This window comes from Vulpes vulpes, chromosome 11, assembly GCF_048418805.1.
Source record: "Vulpes vulpes isolate BD-2025 chromosome 11, VulVul3, whole genome shotgun sequence".
NCBI classification, from domain to species: Eukaryota; Metazoa; Chordata; class Mammalia; order Carnivora; family Canidae; genus Vulpes; species Vulpes vulpes.
The window spans coordinates 61,682,130-61,700,161 of NC_132790.1; the positions used below are offsets into that span (position 1 = coordinate 61,682,130).

The window sequence follows — 18,032 nt, forward strand, 5'->3', positions numbered from 1 at the left end:
TTTAGGCATTAAAATTTGTGCTGGATTTTTAGTAGATATAAAACTATAAAATAAGTAATTTCTTTCAAAAGAGACTAAATCAGTGACGTCTGGGTGTCTCAGTGGTTGAGCATCCACCTTGGCTCAGGTTGTGATCCCAGGCTCCCTGGGTCCCCTTAGGGAGCCCTTATCCCTCTCCCTCTGCCTATGTCTCCACCTCTCTCTCTCTGTGTGTCTTTCATGAATAAATAAAGTCTTTAAAAAGAGAGAGAGAGAGAGAGACTAAATCAAATAAACAAAACAAAAATTTTTAAAAACTAAATCATGAGTTCATCCTGATAATTTTGATTTAAATTAAGCATGATAGGATTTTACTTTTTATTTCATAATTGTATGTTTTCTTTTATGATGAAAATCTTGGTTCCTGTTACAACTGTCATAATTATTAGCTTTCTCTTCCTTACATGTATGTATATGCAGTAGTTTCAAGCCAGCAATATAATTATTAACACCAACAACAAGAACAAAATACAGCTGAAAGTTTCATAATGGGGTTTTGTGGTCCCTAAAATATATTCCAATGGAAATACACTACCAAGTATTGTGATTTAAAAACACGTTTACATCTCTTCTCTGGGGAATTATACTGTAAAGTTATTTTTCCATTTTTACACACTACTTTCTTTTTATCATTTTTATTTTTATTCATGTACATTTACATGGTTTTTAAATATAAGTCATAGGGATGCCTGGGTGGCTTAGTAGTTAAGCATCTACCTTTGGCCCAGGGCGTGATCCTGGAGTCCTAGGACCAAGTCCCACATGGGGCTCCCTGTATGGAGCCTGCTTCTCTCTCTGCCCATGTCTCTGCCTCTCATGAATAAATAAATAAAATCTTTAAAATCAATCAGCAAAGTCATAAACCAATTATATTCAGAGAAGAGCTTTCATCCCTACCCTTTCTCCCTATTCTCTTCCTCTATAAATTGTCATTTTTTCTTAATTTTTCATTTATCTTTCCATTCTCTTTTTGAAAATATTAGTAAATACACGTATCTTCTCTGTTCTCACCCCCTTTCTTATACTATAAGTACTGTTCTGCACCTTGCTTGTTTTAGGGATAATAATATATCTTGGGGACCACTCCATGGTTGTGCGTGTATCGAGTTCCTCCTGGTCCCTTTTCCATAGCTGCCAAGTCCTCCGTTATGGGAATTGTTGTTTGCAGAATCCTAAAGATGTGCCTCTCCCAAGATTCCCACCCCTCTGGCATCAGACACTAATGTAGATACTAGGGTGGACAGAATTTGAAGAAGTAATTAAAATCCCAATTCAATTAAGCTAAAAATACAGATTATCTCTATGCATCTAACCCAATCAGGTGAAACTAGTAAAAGCAGAGTTTTTTTGTGGCTGGTGGCAGAAGAGGGAGGTCAGAGACATTGAGGAGGATGGACGGGATTCAAGGAAAAAGTAGCCTTCCTGCTGGCGTCCAGGGGGGAAAGGAGACAGCTCTGCTGTGAACTGCTGATAGAGAGAAAGGTTGGTCTCTAGAAGCTCAGTGCGATCCCCGGCCAAAAGCCATGAAGGAGACAGGGACTTCAGTCCTACTGCTGCAAGGAAATAAATTCCACCAACAATTAGTGAGCTTGGAAGAGGACCCTAAGCCTCGGATGAAGATTGCAGCAGCAGCCAACACCTTCCCTTCAAGCTTGTGAGACATGAGCAGAGAGTCTCACTACCCAGAGCCCTGACTCCTGACCCAGGGAAACTACTGGATTAATTATGTGCATTGTCTCAAACCATGGAGTTTGCAGTAATTTGTTACAGCAGAAATAGAAAACTAACACACACACACAAAAAAAAGAAAGGGAAGGAAGGAAGGAAGGAAGGAAGGAAGGAAGGAAGGAAGGAAGGAAGGAAGGAAGGAAGGAAGGGAGGAAGGGAGGGAGGGAGGGAGGGAGGGAGAAAACCAACACAAGGTTGTCCACAGTTCTCTAGCCAATCTCCTGCTGCTGCATATTTGCATTGTTTATAATCTTCTGCCATAACAAGCAGTGCTTAGTGGATATGTCACTTCACTTCTTTGCTAATAACAGATCTTTGCACGTTCTATCCTAGAAGTGAGATGGCTGGGCAAAAGGTGAAAACATGTAATTTTTCTAAATATTGTCAAATTCCTCTTCAGAGTAGCTACTATACTTTATATTCCCACCAGCAACGTATGACAAGGCCAGTTTCCCCATGTCCTCACCAAGAGAATATGTTTTCAGACCCTGCCCATGCACTGAGCCAGAAATGCTATCTCTGCTGGTTTCCCTTAGAATAAGTAGTGAAGTGCATTCCTCTTACAACAAGGAAGCTTTCACATCTACTCATAGGTTTAAAGGTCCTCCTCATTCCCCTCTTCATGAAGTGTCTGGTCATAATCTTATTCTGTTTCTGCCACATCCCTTTTATCTGTTGATGAGTTTTGGCTTCTATATCCCATGTAAGAGGCTTCCCTTAAATATCTGGTGATTCTTGAGGCCCATTTATATTTTTAAATGATGCACTGAAGGGAGGTGTGTGTACAGGAGCAGGCCCTAAGACTGATGGGCTCCACTCCAAGAATGTCCAGCAAGGTGTCACTAGCTGCAGAAGGGGACATCCAAATGGCAGCCCCTATGGTACTTTTACTGGGTTTTGGTCAGCTTCCCAGAGATGAATCTCCAAATTCTGGCCAACAGTACATAGCCAGGCTGCTAACAGTCTGCAAGTGCAGTAGGATAGGGGGTGGAAGTCCTCACCCTTCAGAGTATGTAGACTTGCGTACAAACCTCAGATTTCTCACAAGGCACCTCATCTCCCTCTTATCTATATGTGGAAATACCCAAATTGGCAGCGTCTCCAGTTCACACGATCCAGAATGCATTTTCAAGTCTCCCGCTATAGCAGAAGAGGTGGTGTCTCCTGACCATTTGTGTTGGAGGAGGAAGGTGGGAATCAACTCTTCATGCAGGTTCCCTATCAATCCTGTCTTGAGTCTCCCCTCCTCTTCACCACCGCCATCAAAGGTAGCAGGCACCCCTAATTCCCAACCTTTCCAGAATTCTGTCACACAGTCATCAGGTCTCCTCACAGCTTTCCCCTTGCAGACAAAAAGGGATGTCAGCAATCTCCATTCTGCTAAATGAGCAAGCATTTATTTACCCACCAGCTTTCCAGCTTCCAAAATACAAAGATGAGGTGACAGCGCTCATCAGCTTTAGCCATCTTTCCCTTTGCCTTTATAGTTCTGTGACTTTCTCACTCCTTTACTCACAAGTCTGTACAGGATCACAAGAGGGCATGTCCAAGCAGAAGACAATTGCTAACATTTCTTCATTTAGAAATCCTCCATCAGTTCCTTTCCTCCCCCTGGCATTCGGGGCATGTGAGGGGTCCTAGAACCATACTCCATCTTTCCTATTGTTTTCACATGGACTGTCCAGGTCTCTGCCATAAGTTCTGTGTGGTAGGTGTGAACTTTCATACTGCCTTTCAAAGCACTAACACCATCCTCAGCAGAGGCCATGCTCTTTTTCTTCCTCTGCTGAATTTCAAAATACTTCCTCTCCATAGTTTCCATTACTTCTTAAAATTCTGTCCATCCCATCTGTTCTGCCCCAGTAAGAGCTGCCTGTTCTTCTTTCTCCTCCTCCACCCAGTACCGTGTCTCTTTCAATAGACTATGACAAATCTGCTTACTTATGACTTTACCTACTCAGTACTGGACCAGGACAGGTTGTGGCAAAGAAGCAGGTGGTGAGACAGAGCTGTTCTCTTCAAGTGCAAAGAAATGAGGTCATCTGCCTGCAGCTTCACTGACCAGGGGCAGACTGCCCCCCTTTCAGTCTTGCTCCTGACCTCCTGGGAACAGGCATGCTGGCCCCATCAATCACATCCAGAAAGCATCTGCATCTAGGATCCTGCAGAAGTCCCAAAGTCTGCTATTCACCAAGGTTTGGAGGATAGCAAGTCAAATCTGCCACACAGCATGGGGAGAGTGGAGCCTGTCCTTACTTCTCCAGCAAGGCTAAGCCTCATCTTCCAGGCTCCTACTCTACATGCATTCTACTCACTGTATTGCTCCAGAGAGATAGCACAGAAGTTAGAGCCAGGGTATGCTTTCAGGCCACCATTTTCCCACCACTGCTAAAGTTTCTAAATATTTGTTCAGACACACAGATATCACAGCAATTTCCTAGGAGGACCAAAGATTTTATATCCAGGCTTTGATGGTCTGAATTGTTTAGTTCTTTCCCATTAAAGGGTTTCTGCAGTTGGAGTTAAGAGGGGTATTTGAGACAGGATGATCAGAGTGGCTCTCAGAAGAAGAGACCCTTAAACTGACCAGAAACCTGAATACCTGAGGAAGCCAGCCATGAAAACACCTGGGAGGATGAGCATTATAGGTACAAGGAACAGTACTTGGGAAAGGCTCTGAAGTGAGTCTAGTAGGCTTACTGTGTTCAAAAAGCAATAAGAAAATCTATGTGGATGGAATGGAGTGAAAGTCAAGAGTCATAGAAGACAGGCTAAAAGTGGGCTTCTGCTAGGTGAAGTAAGGAAGAGGAAGCCATGGTAAAGAGGAAGGCTATCATTTCAACATGACAGGATGTTTTAGAAGAGTCTGAGTGGAGAAGAAACAAAAGCTGACCGAACTGTGTAAGAGATTCTCTAGTTGCTACATGGAGACCAAACTATGAGTCCAAGAAATGATGTAAAAACATCTGTTGAGACAACTATATTATTTGTCCTGGTTAAAATAATGGTAGATACACAGAGTAGAGGCAGCAAAGCAAATGGAGAGAAGCCTTTACAAACAGACAAGAACAACTTCTTCCATTTCTAATAGACTAATGGACAGGATACATGCTTGAAACAACTGTAAAATATATCATCAAGACAGTATGGCACTGGCATAAAAACAGACACACAGATCAATGGAACAGCATAGATAATCCAGAAATGGACCCTCAAAACTCTATGGTCAATTAATCTTCGACAAAGCAGGAGAGAATATCCAATAGAAAAAGACAGTCTCTTAAACAAATGGTGTTGGGAAAATTGGACAGCCACATGTAAAAGAGCAGAACTGGACCGCTTTCTTACACCATATGCAAAAATAAACTCAAACTGAACAAAAGACCTAAATGGGAGACAGGAACCCTCAAAATCCTAAAGGAGAACACAGGCAACAACCTCTTTGAACTCAGCCACAGCAACTTCTTGCTAGACACATCTCCCAAGGCAAGGGAAACAAAAGTAAAAATGAATTCTTGAGACTTCATCAGGGTAAAAAGCTTTTGCACACCAAAGGACACAGTGTAATATTGAAGTTTTTAAATTTCAATTTTAAAACTAAAAAACAACCTACGGAATGGGAAAAGATATTTGCAAATGTCTTATCAGATAAAGGTCTAGTATCCAAAATCTATAAAGAACTTACCAAATTCAACACCCAAAAAGCAAACAATCCAATTAAGAAATGGGCAGAAGGCATGAACAGACATTTCTCCAAAGAAGACCTACACATGGCCAACAGACACATGAAAAAATGCTCAACATCACTCAGCATCAGGGAAATACAAATAAAAATGACATAGAGATACACCTCACACCTGTCAAATGGCTAAAATGAACAACTCAGAAAACAAGAGATGTTGACAAGGATGTGAAGAAAGGGAACACTCTTATATTGTTGGTGGAAATGCAAGCTGGTACAGCCAGTCTGGAAAACAAGGTGGAGGTTCCTCAGAAAGTTAAAAATAGAGCTACCCTATGACCCAGCAATTTCACTACTGGGCATTTACCCCAAAGTTATAGATGTAGTGATTCAAAGGGACACATGTACCCCAATGTTCATAGCAGCAACATCCACAAGAGCCAAACTATGGCAAGAGCCCAGATGTCCATCAACAGATGAATGGATAAAGAAAACGTGGTGTGTATATACAATGGAATATTACTCAACCATCAAAAAAGAATGAAATCTTGCCATTTGCAACAATGTGGGTGGAACTAGAGGGCATTATGCTAAGTGAAATAAGTCAGAGACACAAATACCATATGATTTAACTTATATGTAGAATTTAAGAAACAAAACACATGAACATAGGGGAAGGGAAGGAAAATGAAGTAAGAAGAAAACAGAGATGGAGACAAACCATCAGAGACTCTAAATCTGGGAAACAAAGTGAAGGTTGCTAGAGGGGAGGGAGGGGTGGGGGGATGAATTAGCTGATGGGCACTACAGAGGGCACCTGAAGTAATGAGCACTGGGTGTTGTATGCAACTGATAAAACACTAAATTTTACCCCTGAAACTAATAACACTATATGTTAACTAAATAGAATTTAAATAAAAAGCTAAAAAAGCACAACTACAAAATACATGAAACATCAGTTTTCAAGACACTGGATATAAAACAAAGCTCGACAATGATCCCTAAGATGTGAAAAGAAAGAAGGCTCTGTAGGAGCTTCTATATACCCTTCACTTAGTTCTGATTAGCCTGTGACATAAGGACATGCTAAAAGGAAAAAATCAAGGAAGAATCTAATAGAATCCCACAAATGCCTTCCAAGTAATGAATATGTTCAACTAAGATCACACGCTCATGAACTAATATTGGTATATGACAGTACCTATCTATAAGAAAAGACATTTTCAAAGATCAGATACACAAAATTAAGCTAGGAATCAGCACTGACATAGACATTTACAACTGATTTGATGAGGATGACACAAACTTTGACCCCTATTTAAGCAAAATGTTATCTCTCCCTCAGAAAAAAAAATTCTGTTCTTCTCATTTTCAGACCTGTATTACAAAAAAAAAAAAAAAGTCCTCATTTATTAGTATATTTTTACTATGGTCATTTTAAAAAATCTGTGTATGTTTGTTTTCTCTTTATAGAAGCACATTCATCAATAAAAAAAATTTGTGGAAATTTGTTTTTTTCTCTGGTTACACAAGTATAAATAGCCACATTTTGCCTCTTAACCCATAAATCCTAAAATATTCACTCTCTATTTACAGGAAAAAGTTTTCCAATCTGTAATCTAGATAATCTCAGCAATTCTAGGGTCTCCTCAGTATTCTTCAATAAGTAAAAAACTAGATCAGAGACAGTCAACCATATACTCAAGGCTCCTCTGGGTTGTAATTTCACATGGACCAGACAGTCCAGATGTTAATCAAAAGCACCAGAGCATGAAGAGAATCTGTGGTGTGTCAGACAGCTTCTCCTTTTAGAGAAGGTAGGTGGAACCCACGGAGAGTGAAACCTTCCCAACCTACAACCAGTCCAGAAACTTCTCCCTGCTTCTTCCTCTACACTTCACTAGACTGTTCTGCTGGGCTTCTAGCTGCTCATTCCAGAATCTTACAGAAGTGAAAACTATGGCCAAACCACCAGTCAAGAATGCCTCCCAAATGCCTCCCAAAGAATGCAAAACAGAACTTTAATACTCTGCCTTGGACTGTCATCAGATCTAGGGACCTCTGGCTATTTCCCACTACCCTGCTTCAGCTCCAGAAGTCTTCTCCAGGTCCTCAGTACTTCTCAGCTGAGGTTTTATGTGGAAAATTAAACCCTTAGAAAAGTCTAGGGAAAAAAAATTCAGTGTTAGGTACACAGAAGCCAAGAAATACTACTAATAAAACAGGTTCCAAACTGATGTTATTGATGAAATCATATCAGAGAAAATCATACCTTGCTTGGCAGCTGAGCAGCAACATCTCGTGGTTATGAATCAAAATATATAAAAGAACCAGGAAGGCTTTTGCTCTAATGGAAGTTGAGGGGCTGTCAAGTAAACGGATAATTGTAGAGACAAAATCCTGTAAGATATGAAAATATATTTTGAGAAAACATGAAATGAATAGAGCAGTCAACTATCAAGGTTAGTCATGTATAATAACTACACAGGTAGCAAATAATAATAATAATAATAATAATAATAATACCAGCTACTGTCTTTGCATTCTTAATTTGTGCCAGACTCTATACTAAAATTTAATATGTATTATCTCACTTAAACCTGAAAACTAGCTGTAACAAGTTGACAATATTATCTCACTTTTTTAAAAGATTTTATTCATCCATTTGAGAGAAAGAGCATGTGAGTGGGGGTGGGGGTGGGTATAGAGGGAGAAAGAGCAGACTTCTTGCTGAGCAGGGAACCTGATGAAGAGCTTGATCCCAGAACCCCAGGATTACAACCTGAGCCGAAGGCAGATGTTTAATCAGCTGAGCCACACAGGAGCCCCAATATTACTATTTTGAAAAGTTAACCAATTCAAAAAGTTGGACTGAAATCAAGGTCAGTGGAACAACAAAGCCTGCTTCTTAACCACTCAACCACCCAACAACCTAACCCACTAACAACCTATTGTCACACTTAAAATGTGACAATAAGTAACTAGAACTGGAAGTAACAACTGCATGTACACATGAACCTCTGCACAAACCTTTGTATTATACAGAAAGCACGTCTCTAGTTTACACATCTAAGATCTACTGATACAAGAATACTCAATATGACTTAAAAGAAAAACCTATATTTCTATAACATTCTTTAACTAGAGGCATAATACAACACAGAGGAATGCATAATAAGATTAGCGTTATGTTCCCTTCTAACAGACTGGACATTGTTTCAGGTGCCTATTGATATGCAAAAAGGAAAAGCAACACATACACATACACACACAGAGTCAATGAATGTAAGCAGGCAGGAATAGACAACTGTATTGTTAGCAAGACGGGTACAGAGAGCAAGAGTAGAAGTTCTCAACAGTCCTTAAGAGAAGCAAGCACCGAAGAGTGACACAGTTATGTTCAAGGCAAATGAAAGCAGTTCAAATTTTTGGCCATGTCACAGTACTTTTACACTGGGTGCTATGTTGCTTTTTATTAAGGATGGAGATATATCTATATACCTACATTATGCAGGAGTCTCACCTAGTTCCTGGAACTAAATAATCAAGGTAATTCATCACCTGGATTTTAAAAAAATGAATCAACACTACAGGATCTTTGAGTAATAGATCTGTTTCCACCTTTCCAGTAAGTAGACAGTAGAAACCCATTTCTCCACAATCAATTCCCATTCTAATTTATACCCTGGACCCAAGGACCATGATGATTACAAATCTGTTTCCCACACTAACACCACCCACCACACATACAAAGATGTAATTACAAAACCACTCAAAGATCCGCTAGCCTTAGACTGAGAAACTTTTCTGATTACAGAAAACTAAAAAGTCATGATAACTGACTGCAATTCAAGATCTGGCAACTTTGTGTCACATAAAAGAACATTACCAGGACAATTGCAAAACCTGAATAAGGTCTGTAGAGGAATTACTAATGTTAAATAAATGTTAGCTTTTTTAAACCCATGGCTTCTTTTTTTCGGGAATATTCAGTGAAGTAATTATAAGTAAAGGGGCATATAAAAAAAAAAAGTAAAGGGGCATCAGGTCTGCAAACTCTTCTCAAATTGGACACACACACACCATAAAAGAAAGACACTATAAATCAACCATGGTAAAATGCAACATTTGCTAAATGTGAGTGAAGGGGTATATTGCAAACCTTTCAACTGCATGTCCAACACTCAACTCAGAACCTACCCTATATATGATACTCACCCTCTGAGGGTCATCAGCTTAAGACCAAACTTAAAAAACCTGAGCACCTTCCTCGACTCCTCCCTCCTCCCATGTCCAATTGATCCCCAATTACTGTGAAAGTAATATCCCACTAATGTTGCCTTATATTTAAATGCACCATTTTATTTTTCCCAGAATTACTATAACATGTTTTAGCTCACTTTGCTTTCTTCTATCTATCCCACAAGTCATAGCCACAGTGATCTTCTCCAACAGCAAAGAAGATTATTTTATTCACCTATCAAATATTCTCAGTAGTTGCTGCAACCCCTGAAATGAACCCTTATCATGACTTACAAGACCCTTCATGATCTGGCTATTTATTATCTTTCCAAAATCACTTATCATACCACCACTCCTCTATATAGCCCCCAACACTCACCCTAAAGAAATAAACCAAGAAAATAGAAAATACTGAACGCAGGAAAGAGATAAAGGGAATCATGTTCCAGATGATAGCTATAACCAAGTACAGAGAGAGCCTAACCATAATGGAGTTGGTCAGAAGACTCCAGCAGAAAACTCTTTTATGAGAAAAAAATGAACGGAATACCTGATGCATTGGAATACAATCTAAAAACAGACGGTAATGTAATTAAAGTCTGCTGAATTTTGAGCTAACCAAAATTGAGTCCAATAATACATAAAAAGTACTTTAAAAAGATCACCATCAAGTAGAGTTTATTGCAGAAATCCAAGACTGGTTCAATATTGACCAATGTAATTCAGCAGATTAAATTAAAAAAAAAACACATGATCATATTAATAGATAATGAAAAAGCATTTGACAAAATCCAACATCCATTCATGATTAAAACCCACCAAAGGATAGAAGGGAACTTCACCAATCTACCAAAAGAATATCTAGAGAAAAATTGCAGCTAACATCATACTATAGGGAAACATTTGATGCTTCCCCAGTAAGACTGGGAATTAAACAAGCATGTCCATTTCATAATTCAGTATTTGACCGAAAGTCATTGCCATGGTTGAGGAAGAAAAATAAGAAAAAAATCATTCATACTGTAATAGAAGAAATATTCTCAGAGGTTATGATTATCTATTTAGAAAATCCTAAGGAAGCTACAAAAAGGCTTCTACATCTTACAAATAAGTTTAGCAAGATCCGGTGTATTTCTATACACCCGCAAGGAACAATTTTAGAAAACAAAATTTTTTTTTAAGTATCACTTTTCAATAACTCTAACAATAACAACAAAAGAAATACAGGTATAAACCTAATAAAATTTGTGGATAATCAGTAAACTGAAAACTATACAACAATTATAAAAGAAAAAACATTAAAGACATAAATAAATGGAGGCATTTCATGTTCATCTATTAAAAAACTCAAGATAGTTAATATGCCAATTTTCCCCTAAACTGACCTACAGATTTAATGCAATTCCAATCAAAAAAATCTCAGCAGGATTTTCTTGTAGATATAAACAAGCTGATCATAAAATTTATATGGAAAGACAAAGGAACTCATGAGCAAAACAGTTTGATGGGGGGGGATGATAGAATCACGCAATTATTTTAACACATTAAAAAAACCTACAGTGATCAAAACAATGTGGTATTGACAAAATGACAAAGACCAAGGAAAGAGAATTCAGAAAGAGTCAATTAGTTTAGGACAAAGCTGTAAGGGCGGGGGTGGGGGGGGGGAACCTGGTTGAGCATCTGCCTTTAGCTCATGTCACGATCCCAGGGTCCTGGGATCGAATCCCACATCAGGCTCCCTGCAGGGAGTCTGCTTCTCCCTCTGCCTATATCTCTGCCTCTGTGTGTCTCTTATGATTAAGTAAATAAAATATTTTAAAACAAAATAGTTGCAAAGGGAACTTAGGATAAAGTATAGTCTTTTCAATAAGTAGTGCTGTAATGACTGGATGTCCACAAATAAAATTTTTTTTTTACTTCATCCCATACTATGCACCATATACAAAAATTACAATCATACAAAATGAATCATACAACTGAATAGAAAATGTGAAACTATAAAGTTCTTAAAAGAAAACAGAACAGAAAATCTTCATGACCTTAGGTTAGAAAAAGTTCTTAGATATAACACCAAAGCACAATTAATAAAAGAAATAACTGGTGAACTGAACTTCATGAATATTAAAATTATCCTCTATAGAAGACAATGTAAGAAAAGACAAGCCAGATAGTAGCATAAAATATTTGTAACCGGAATACACAAAGAATTCTTAAAACTCAATATTAAGAAAAACTATTTTTAATAGACAAAATATTTAAACCAATATTTCACCAAAGAACACATACAGAGATTTACATAAACACGAGAGGATGCTCAATGTCACAATCATTACAATAATGCAAATTAAAATCACAAGGAGACACTAAGCAATTATTAGAATGACAAACTGAAAAATGACTAGCGTATGGAACTAGAATTCTGTATACATTGCTGGTAGAAAATGGTACAGTTACTCTTGAAAATAGCTTGGCAGTTTAATAAAAAATTGTTAAACACACACCTAATCATATATAATGCAGATATTGCACTTTAAAAACTTTTTATTTATTGATTCATGAGAAACAGAGAGAGAGAGAGAGGCAGAGACACAGGCAAAGGGAGAAGTAGGATCCATGCAGGGAGCCCGATGTAGAACTCGATCCCAGTACTCCAGGATCACACCCTGATCCAGAAGGCAGACACTTAACTGCTGAACCACCCAGGCATCCCTATTGCACTTCTAAGTATTTATTCTAGCGAAACAAAAATATATGTTAACAGAAAAACTTACACATGAAAGTTGACAGCAACATTTTTCATAACAGTCAAGAAATGGAAATGACCCATATGTCCTTGAATGGGTACATGGGTATATACACCATGGTATATCTACATAATGGAATAGTACTCAGTATTAAAAAGGAAAAACGAGACAAAATCAGAGAGGAAGACAAACCATAAAAGACTCTTAATGATAGGAAATAAACTGAGAATTGCTGAAGGGAACGGGGTTGAGAGATGGGGTAACTGGATGATGGGCATTGAGGAGGACACATGATGTAATGAGCACTAGGTGTTATATAAGACTGATAAATCACTGACCCCTACCTCTGAAGCTAATAATACATTAAATTTTAATTGAATTTAAATTTTAAAAAAAGATCATGAAGGGACGCCTGGGTGGCTCAGTGGTTGAGCATCTGCCTTCAGCTCAGGTCATGATCCTGGGGTCCTGGGATTGAGTCCCCAGTCAGGCTCCCCACAGGGAGCCTGCTTCTCCCTCTGCCTAGGTCTCTGCCTCTCTCTGTGTGTCTCTCATGAATAAATAAAATCTTTAAGAAATAAAATTAAAAATAAAATTTCAAAAGATAATGAAAATGCCCATCACATCAAAAGCTTAAACAAACAAACGACCTGATAATCATAACATGGATGAATTTCAAAAGCATTAAGTAAAAAAAGACCTCTCAAAAATTACATACGATATAGTTCCATGTACATAACATTTTAGAAAAGGTAAAGTTTTGGAGCAGAGAAGACATCAGTAATTGCCAGGGAATGGGGTGGGAAGTAGTTTGCATAAAAATGGAGCATCACAAAGTCATTTTTTTCAGATGCTACACCTGTTCTGTATCCTTCTTGTGGTGGTAGTGAAAGGGTCTATGCATGTGTTAATTCACAGAACTACTCCAAAATGTAAATTGCATTGTATATAAATGTTAGAAATGATAAAAAGTGAGAGACAAGGAGACACAGAGAGACAGAGAGAGATATCAGGCAAATAAAAATAGAGAGCAGAAAATGTGTTTGTGGTCCTATTACAATAAGAATTAGATAATGACTCTTCCCCATACACAAGGCAGAATTTAGGCCAAAAAGAATAAGAGGAGGAATACTTTTTAATGCTAAAGGCCACCATTCGAAACAAACACTTGACAGTAATGAATAATGAATGCTATGCCTTAAATAACTTAACCACTCTTATAAAGTGGTAACTATAGAAGATGCAAGAAGCAACAGAGTTTATCACACGACTCTCTGCCCAAGACTGTCAAGAGAGCAAAAATAAGTGAGAATATAAAGGACTTAATGACATAAACAACAGATTAGATGTTATGGGTATATATCCAACTTTACACTTAGCTAACAGAAAATGTACCTTTTCCTTAAACATAAAATGTTTCTTTAAACTTACCATATAAAAAGTCAGATTATTTTAAACCATAAAATACACTGTTTCTAGATTTCACCTCTCCCCCACCAACCTCCCCTCTGACAACCACCAGTTTGTTTTCTATATTTAAGAATATTTGTATCTCTGGCCAACATGCACATCAGAAAATGCTCTGCATCACTTGCCATCAGAGAAACACAAATCAAAACCACAATGAGATACCACCTCACACCAGTGAGAATGGGGAAAATTAACAAGGCAGGAAACCACAAATGTTGGAGAGGATGCGGAGAAAAGGGAACCCTCTTACACTGTTGGTGGGAATGTGAACTGGTGCAGCCCCCCTGGAAAACTGTGTGGAGGTTCCTCAAAGAGTTAAAAATAGACCTGCCCTACGACCCAGCAATTGCACTGCTGGGGATTTACCCCAAAGATACAGATGCAATGAAACGCCGGGACACCTGCACCCCGATGTTTCTAGCAGCAAGTCCACAATAGCCAAACTGTGGAAGGAGCCTCGGTGTCCATAGAAAGATGAATGGATAAAGAAGATGTGGCCTATGTATACAATGGAATATTACTCAGGCGTTAGAAACGACAAATACCCACCATTTGCTTCAACGTGGATGGAACTGGAGGGTATTATGCTGAGTGAAATAAGTCAATCGGAGAAGGACAAACATTGTATGGTCTCATTCATTTGGGTAATATAAATAATAGTGAAAGGGAATAAAGGGGAAAGGAGAAAAAATGAGTGGGAAATATCAGAAAGGGAGACAGAACATGGAAGACTCCTAACTCTGGGAAACGAACTAGAAGTGGTGGAAGGGGAGGAGGGCAGGGGGGTAAGGGTGACTGGGTGGCGGGCACTGAGGGGGGCTCTTGACAAGCACTGGGTGTCATTCTGTATGTTGGCAAATTGAACACCAAAAAAAAATAAATTTATTATTAAGAAAAAAGAATATTTGTGTCTGTTTCTTCATTTGTTTCTTTTCTTAAATTCCACATATGAGTGAAATCAGATGGTATTTGTCTTTCTCTGACTTATTTCACTCTAAAATCCATCCATGTTGTTACAAATGGCAAGATCTCATTCCTTTTGTATGGCTGAGTAATATTTCTCTGTGTGTGACATCATCTTTATCCATTCATCTATCAATGGATACTTGGGGTGCTCCCGTATCTTAGCTGTAGTAAAAAATGCTTCAATAAACAAAGATGCATTATCGTTTGAATTAGTATTTTCATTTTCTTTGGGTAAATATCCAGGTGTGAAATTATGAGATATTAATTTTATATTTAACTTTTTGAGGAACCTCTTTACTGTTTTCCACAGTGGCTGCTCCAGTTTGCATTCCCATCAACAGTGCACAAGGATTCCTTTTTCTTCACATTCCCACCAACATTTGTTATCTAGTCTTTTTTATTCTAGTCATTTTGACAGGCAAATGGTGATATCTCATTGTGGTTTTGATTTCCATTTCCCTGATGAGTAATGAGACATCTTTTCATGGGACTGTTAGCCATCTGTAGGTATTCCTTGAAAAAATGTCTTTTTTAGGTCCTCTGCCATTTTTAATTAGATTTGGAGGTTTGGGTGTTGAGTTACATAAGTTCTTTATACATTTTTTATATTATCCCCTTACTGACTACATCATTTGCAAATTATCTTCCCTTATTCAGTAAGTTGCCTTTTTGTTTTGTTGATGGTATCTTTTGCTGTGAAAAAGCTTTTTATTTTGGTGTAGTCCCAATAATTTACTTTGCTTTTGTTTCCCTTGAAGAGACAGAACTTAAAAACATGTTTCTATGGCCAATATCATAAAAATTACTATGTTCTCTTTTAGGACTCTTATGGTTTCAGATCTCACAGATTCTTAATCCATTTTGAGTTTATTTTTGTGTATGGTGTAAGAAAGTGCTCCAGTTTTCCCAGCACCATTTGTTAGATACTGTCTTCCCCTATTGTATATTCTTGCCTCTGCTGTCATAGATTGACCATGAAAGCACAAGTTTAATTCTGGACTCTATTCTGTTCCATTGATCTGTGTGCTTATTTTTGTGTCAGTACCACACTGGTTGGATTACTACAGCTTTGTAGTAAAACTTGAAATCTGGGATTGCGATACCGCCATCTTTGTTGTTCTTTTTCAAGATTGCCTTGGGCTTTTGGGGGTCTTCTGTAATTCTATATAAATTTTAGGATTATTTGTTCTAGTTCTGTGAAAAATGTGTTGGTATTTTTATATGGATTGCAATAAATCTGTGCATTACTTTGGGTAATATGGGCATTTTTATTATTTTTTTAAATAAATTTTTTATTGGTGTTCAAATTACCAACATACAGAATAATACCCAGTGCTCATCCCGTCAAGTGCCCCCCTCAGTGCCCGTCACCCATTCCCCCCCACCCCCCGCCCTCCTCCCCTTCCACCACCCCTAGTTCGTTTCCCAGAGTTAGGAGTCTTTATGTTCTGTCTCCCTTTCTGATATTTCCCACACATTTCTTCTCCCTTCCCTTATATTCCCTTTCACTATTATTTATATTCCCCAAATGAAGGAGACCATATAATGTTTGTCCTTCTCCGATTGCCTTATTTCGCTCAGCATAATACCCTCCAGTTCCATCCACGTTGAAGCAAATGGTGGGTATTTGTCGTTTCTAATGGCTGAGTAATATTCCATTGTATACATAAACCACATCTTCTTTATCCATTCATCTTTCGATGGACACCGAGGCTCCTTCATTTTTAAAATATTAATTCTTCTAATTCATGAGCATGGAATATCTTTCTTTCCATTTCTTTGTGTTTTAAGTGAAAGTCTTTTACCTCTTTAGGTAAGTTTATTCTAGATATTTTATTATTTTGGGTGCACCTGAAAATGGGATTTTTCTTAATTTCTCTGCTACTTTATCATTAGCATATTTTGTATCCAGTGATCTTACTGAGTTCATTTACTAGTTCTAGTAGTTTCTTAGTAGAACCCTGAGGTTTTCTATATATAGTACCATGTCATCTACAATAGTGAAAGTTTTACTTCTTACTTACTGATTTGTATGTCTTTTACTTCTTTTGCTTGTCTGATTGCTATGGCTAGGATTTCCAGTACTATGCTGAATATAAGTGGTGAGAGTGACATCCTGTCTTGTTCCTGATCTTAGAGAAAAAGTTCTTGGCTTCTCACCATTGAGTATGATGTTAGCCATGGGTTTTTCATATATACCTCAGGGCTTTTATATTGAGCTGTTTCTTCTAAACCTATTATGTTGAAGGTTTTTAATCATGAATGAATGTCATGCTCTGTCAAGGGCTTTTTCTGTGTCTACTGAGATGAGCATATGGTTTTATCCTTTTTCTTGTTAATGTGATGTATCGTGTTGATTGATTTGTGAATAATAAACCATCCTTGCATCCCTGGAATAAATCCCATTTGTTTGTGGGGAACGATTTTTTTATTGTATTGTTAGATTCAGTTGCTAATATTTTGTTGAGATTTTTACATCTATGTTCATCAGGTATATTGGCCTGTAGTTCTTTTTTTGTAATGTTTTTATCTGGTTTTGTTTTAAGGGTAATGTTGAAACTCATAGAATGAATTTGGAAATTTCTTTTCTCTATTTTTTGGAATAGCTCAAAAAGAAAAAGTAATTTTTATTAGCATGATGTGATAAAACTAGACATTAATAAAAGCACCAACAATCCAAAAGATCCTTGCACCTGGAAATTTTTAAAACACTATTTTAAAAAGCCCTGAGGTAATAGGAAAATATAAGTCAAAATTGAAAAACTTAAAAATATGCTAAGAACACTATGTATCAGAACTTATGGGATCGATACATTTAGAATAGTTGTCAGAAGAAAATAACAATCAGTACATACATTTGTAAATGAAAATGAAAGAACAAAAAATATGTGAACAAAAAACAATAAAAATGAAGAAAATCAAAGAGAATAAAGATGCAAGCAGAGGGGTAGTGAGTTAGAAAATTGGGAAAAATGGTAAAATATAAATAAGTCAAAATGCTGGCTTTCTGAAAAACAAAATAAAGAAAAAAGGGATACAGCAAAGATACACAAAAAAAGAAGTAAAAAAATTCCCATTGCCTGGCTTTGATGTGATGGTACAAAAGTTGTGTTATGTGCACATATTGAATAGCAATTCATATTTTACTGATGTGTAAT

General features: G+C 37.6%; 1 protein-coding gene across 2 annotated transcripts in view; it reads right to left on the reverse strand.

The window, feature by feature from the left end:
* Positions 1-18,032, reverse strand: part of ULK4 (unc-51 like kinase 4) — a 589,543-nt gene that overhangs the window by 404,044 nt on the left and 167,467 nt on the right. For both annotated transcript variants that reach the window (XM_026000954.2, XM_072726539.1), the window contains exon 22: positions 7,722-7,849. In XM_026000954.2, coding sequence (XP_025856739.1) covers positions 7,722-7,849 — 128 coding nt within the window. The remainder of the gene's footprint in view (positions 1-7,721; positions 7,850-18,032) is intronic.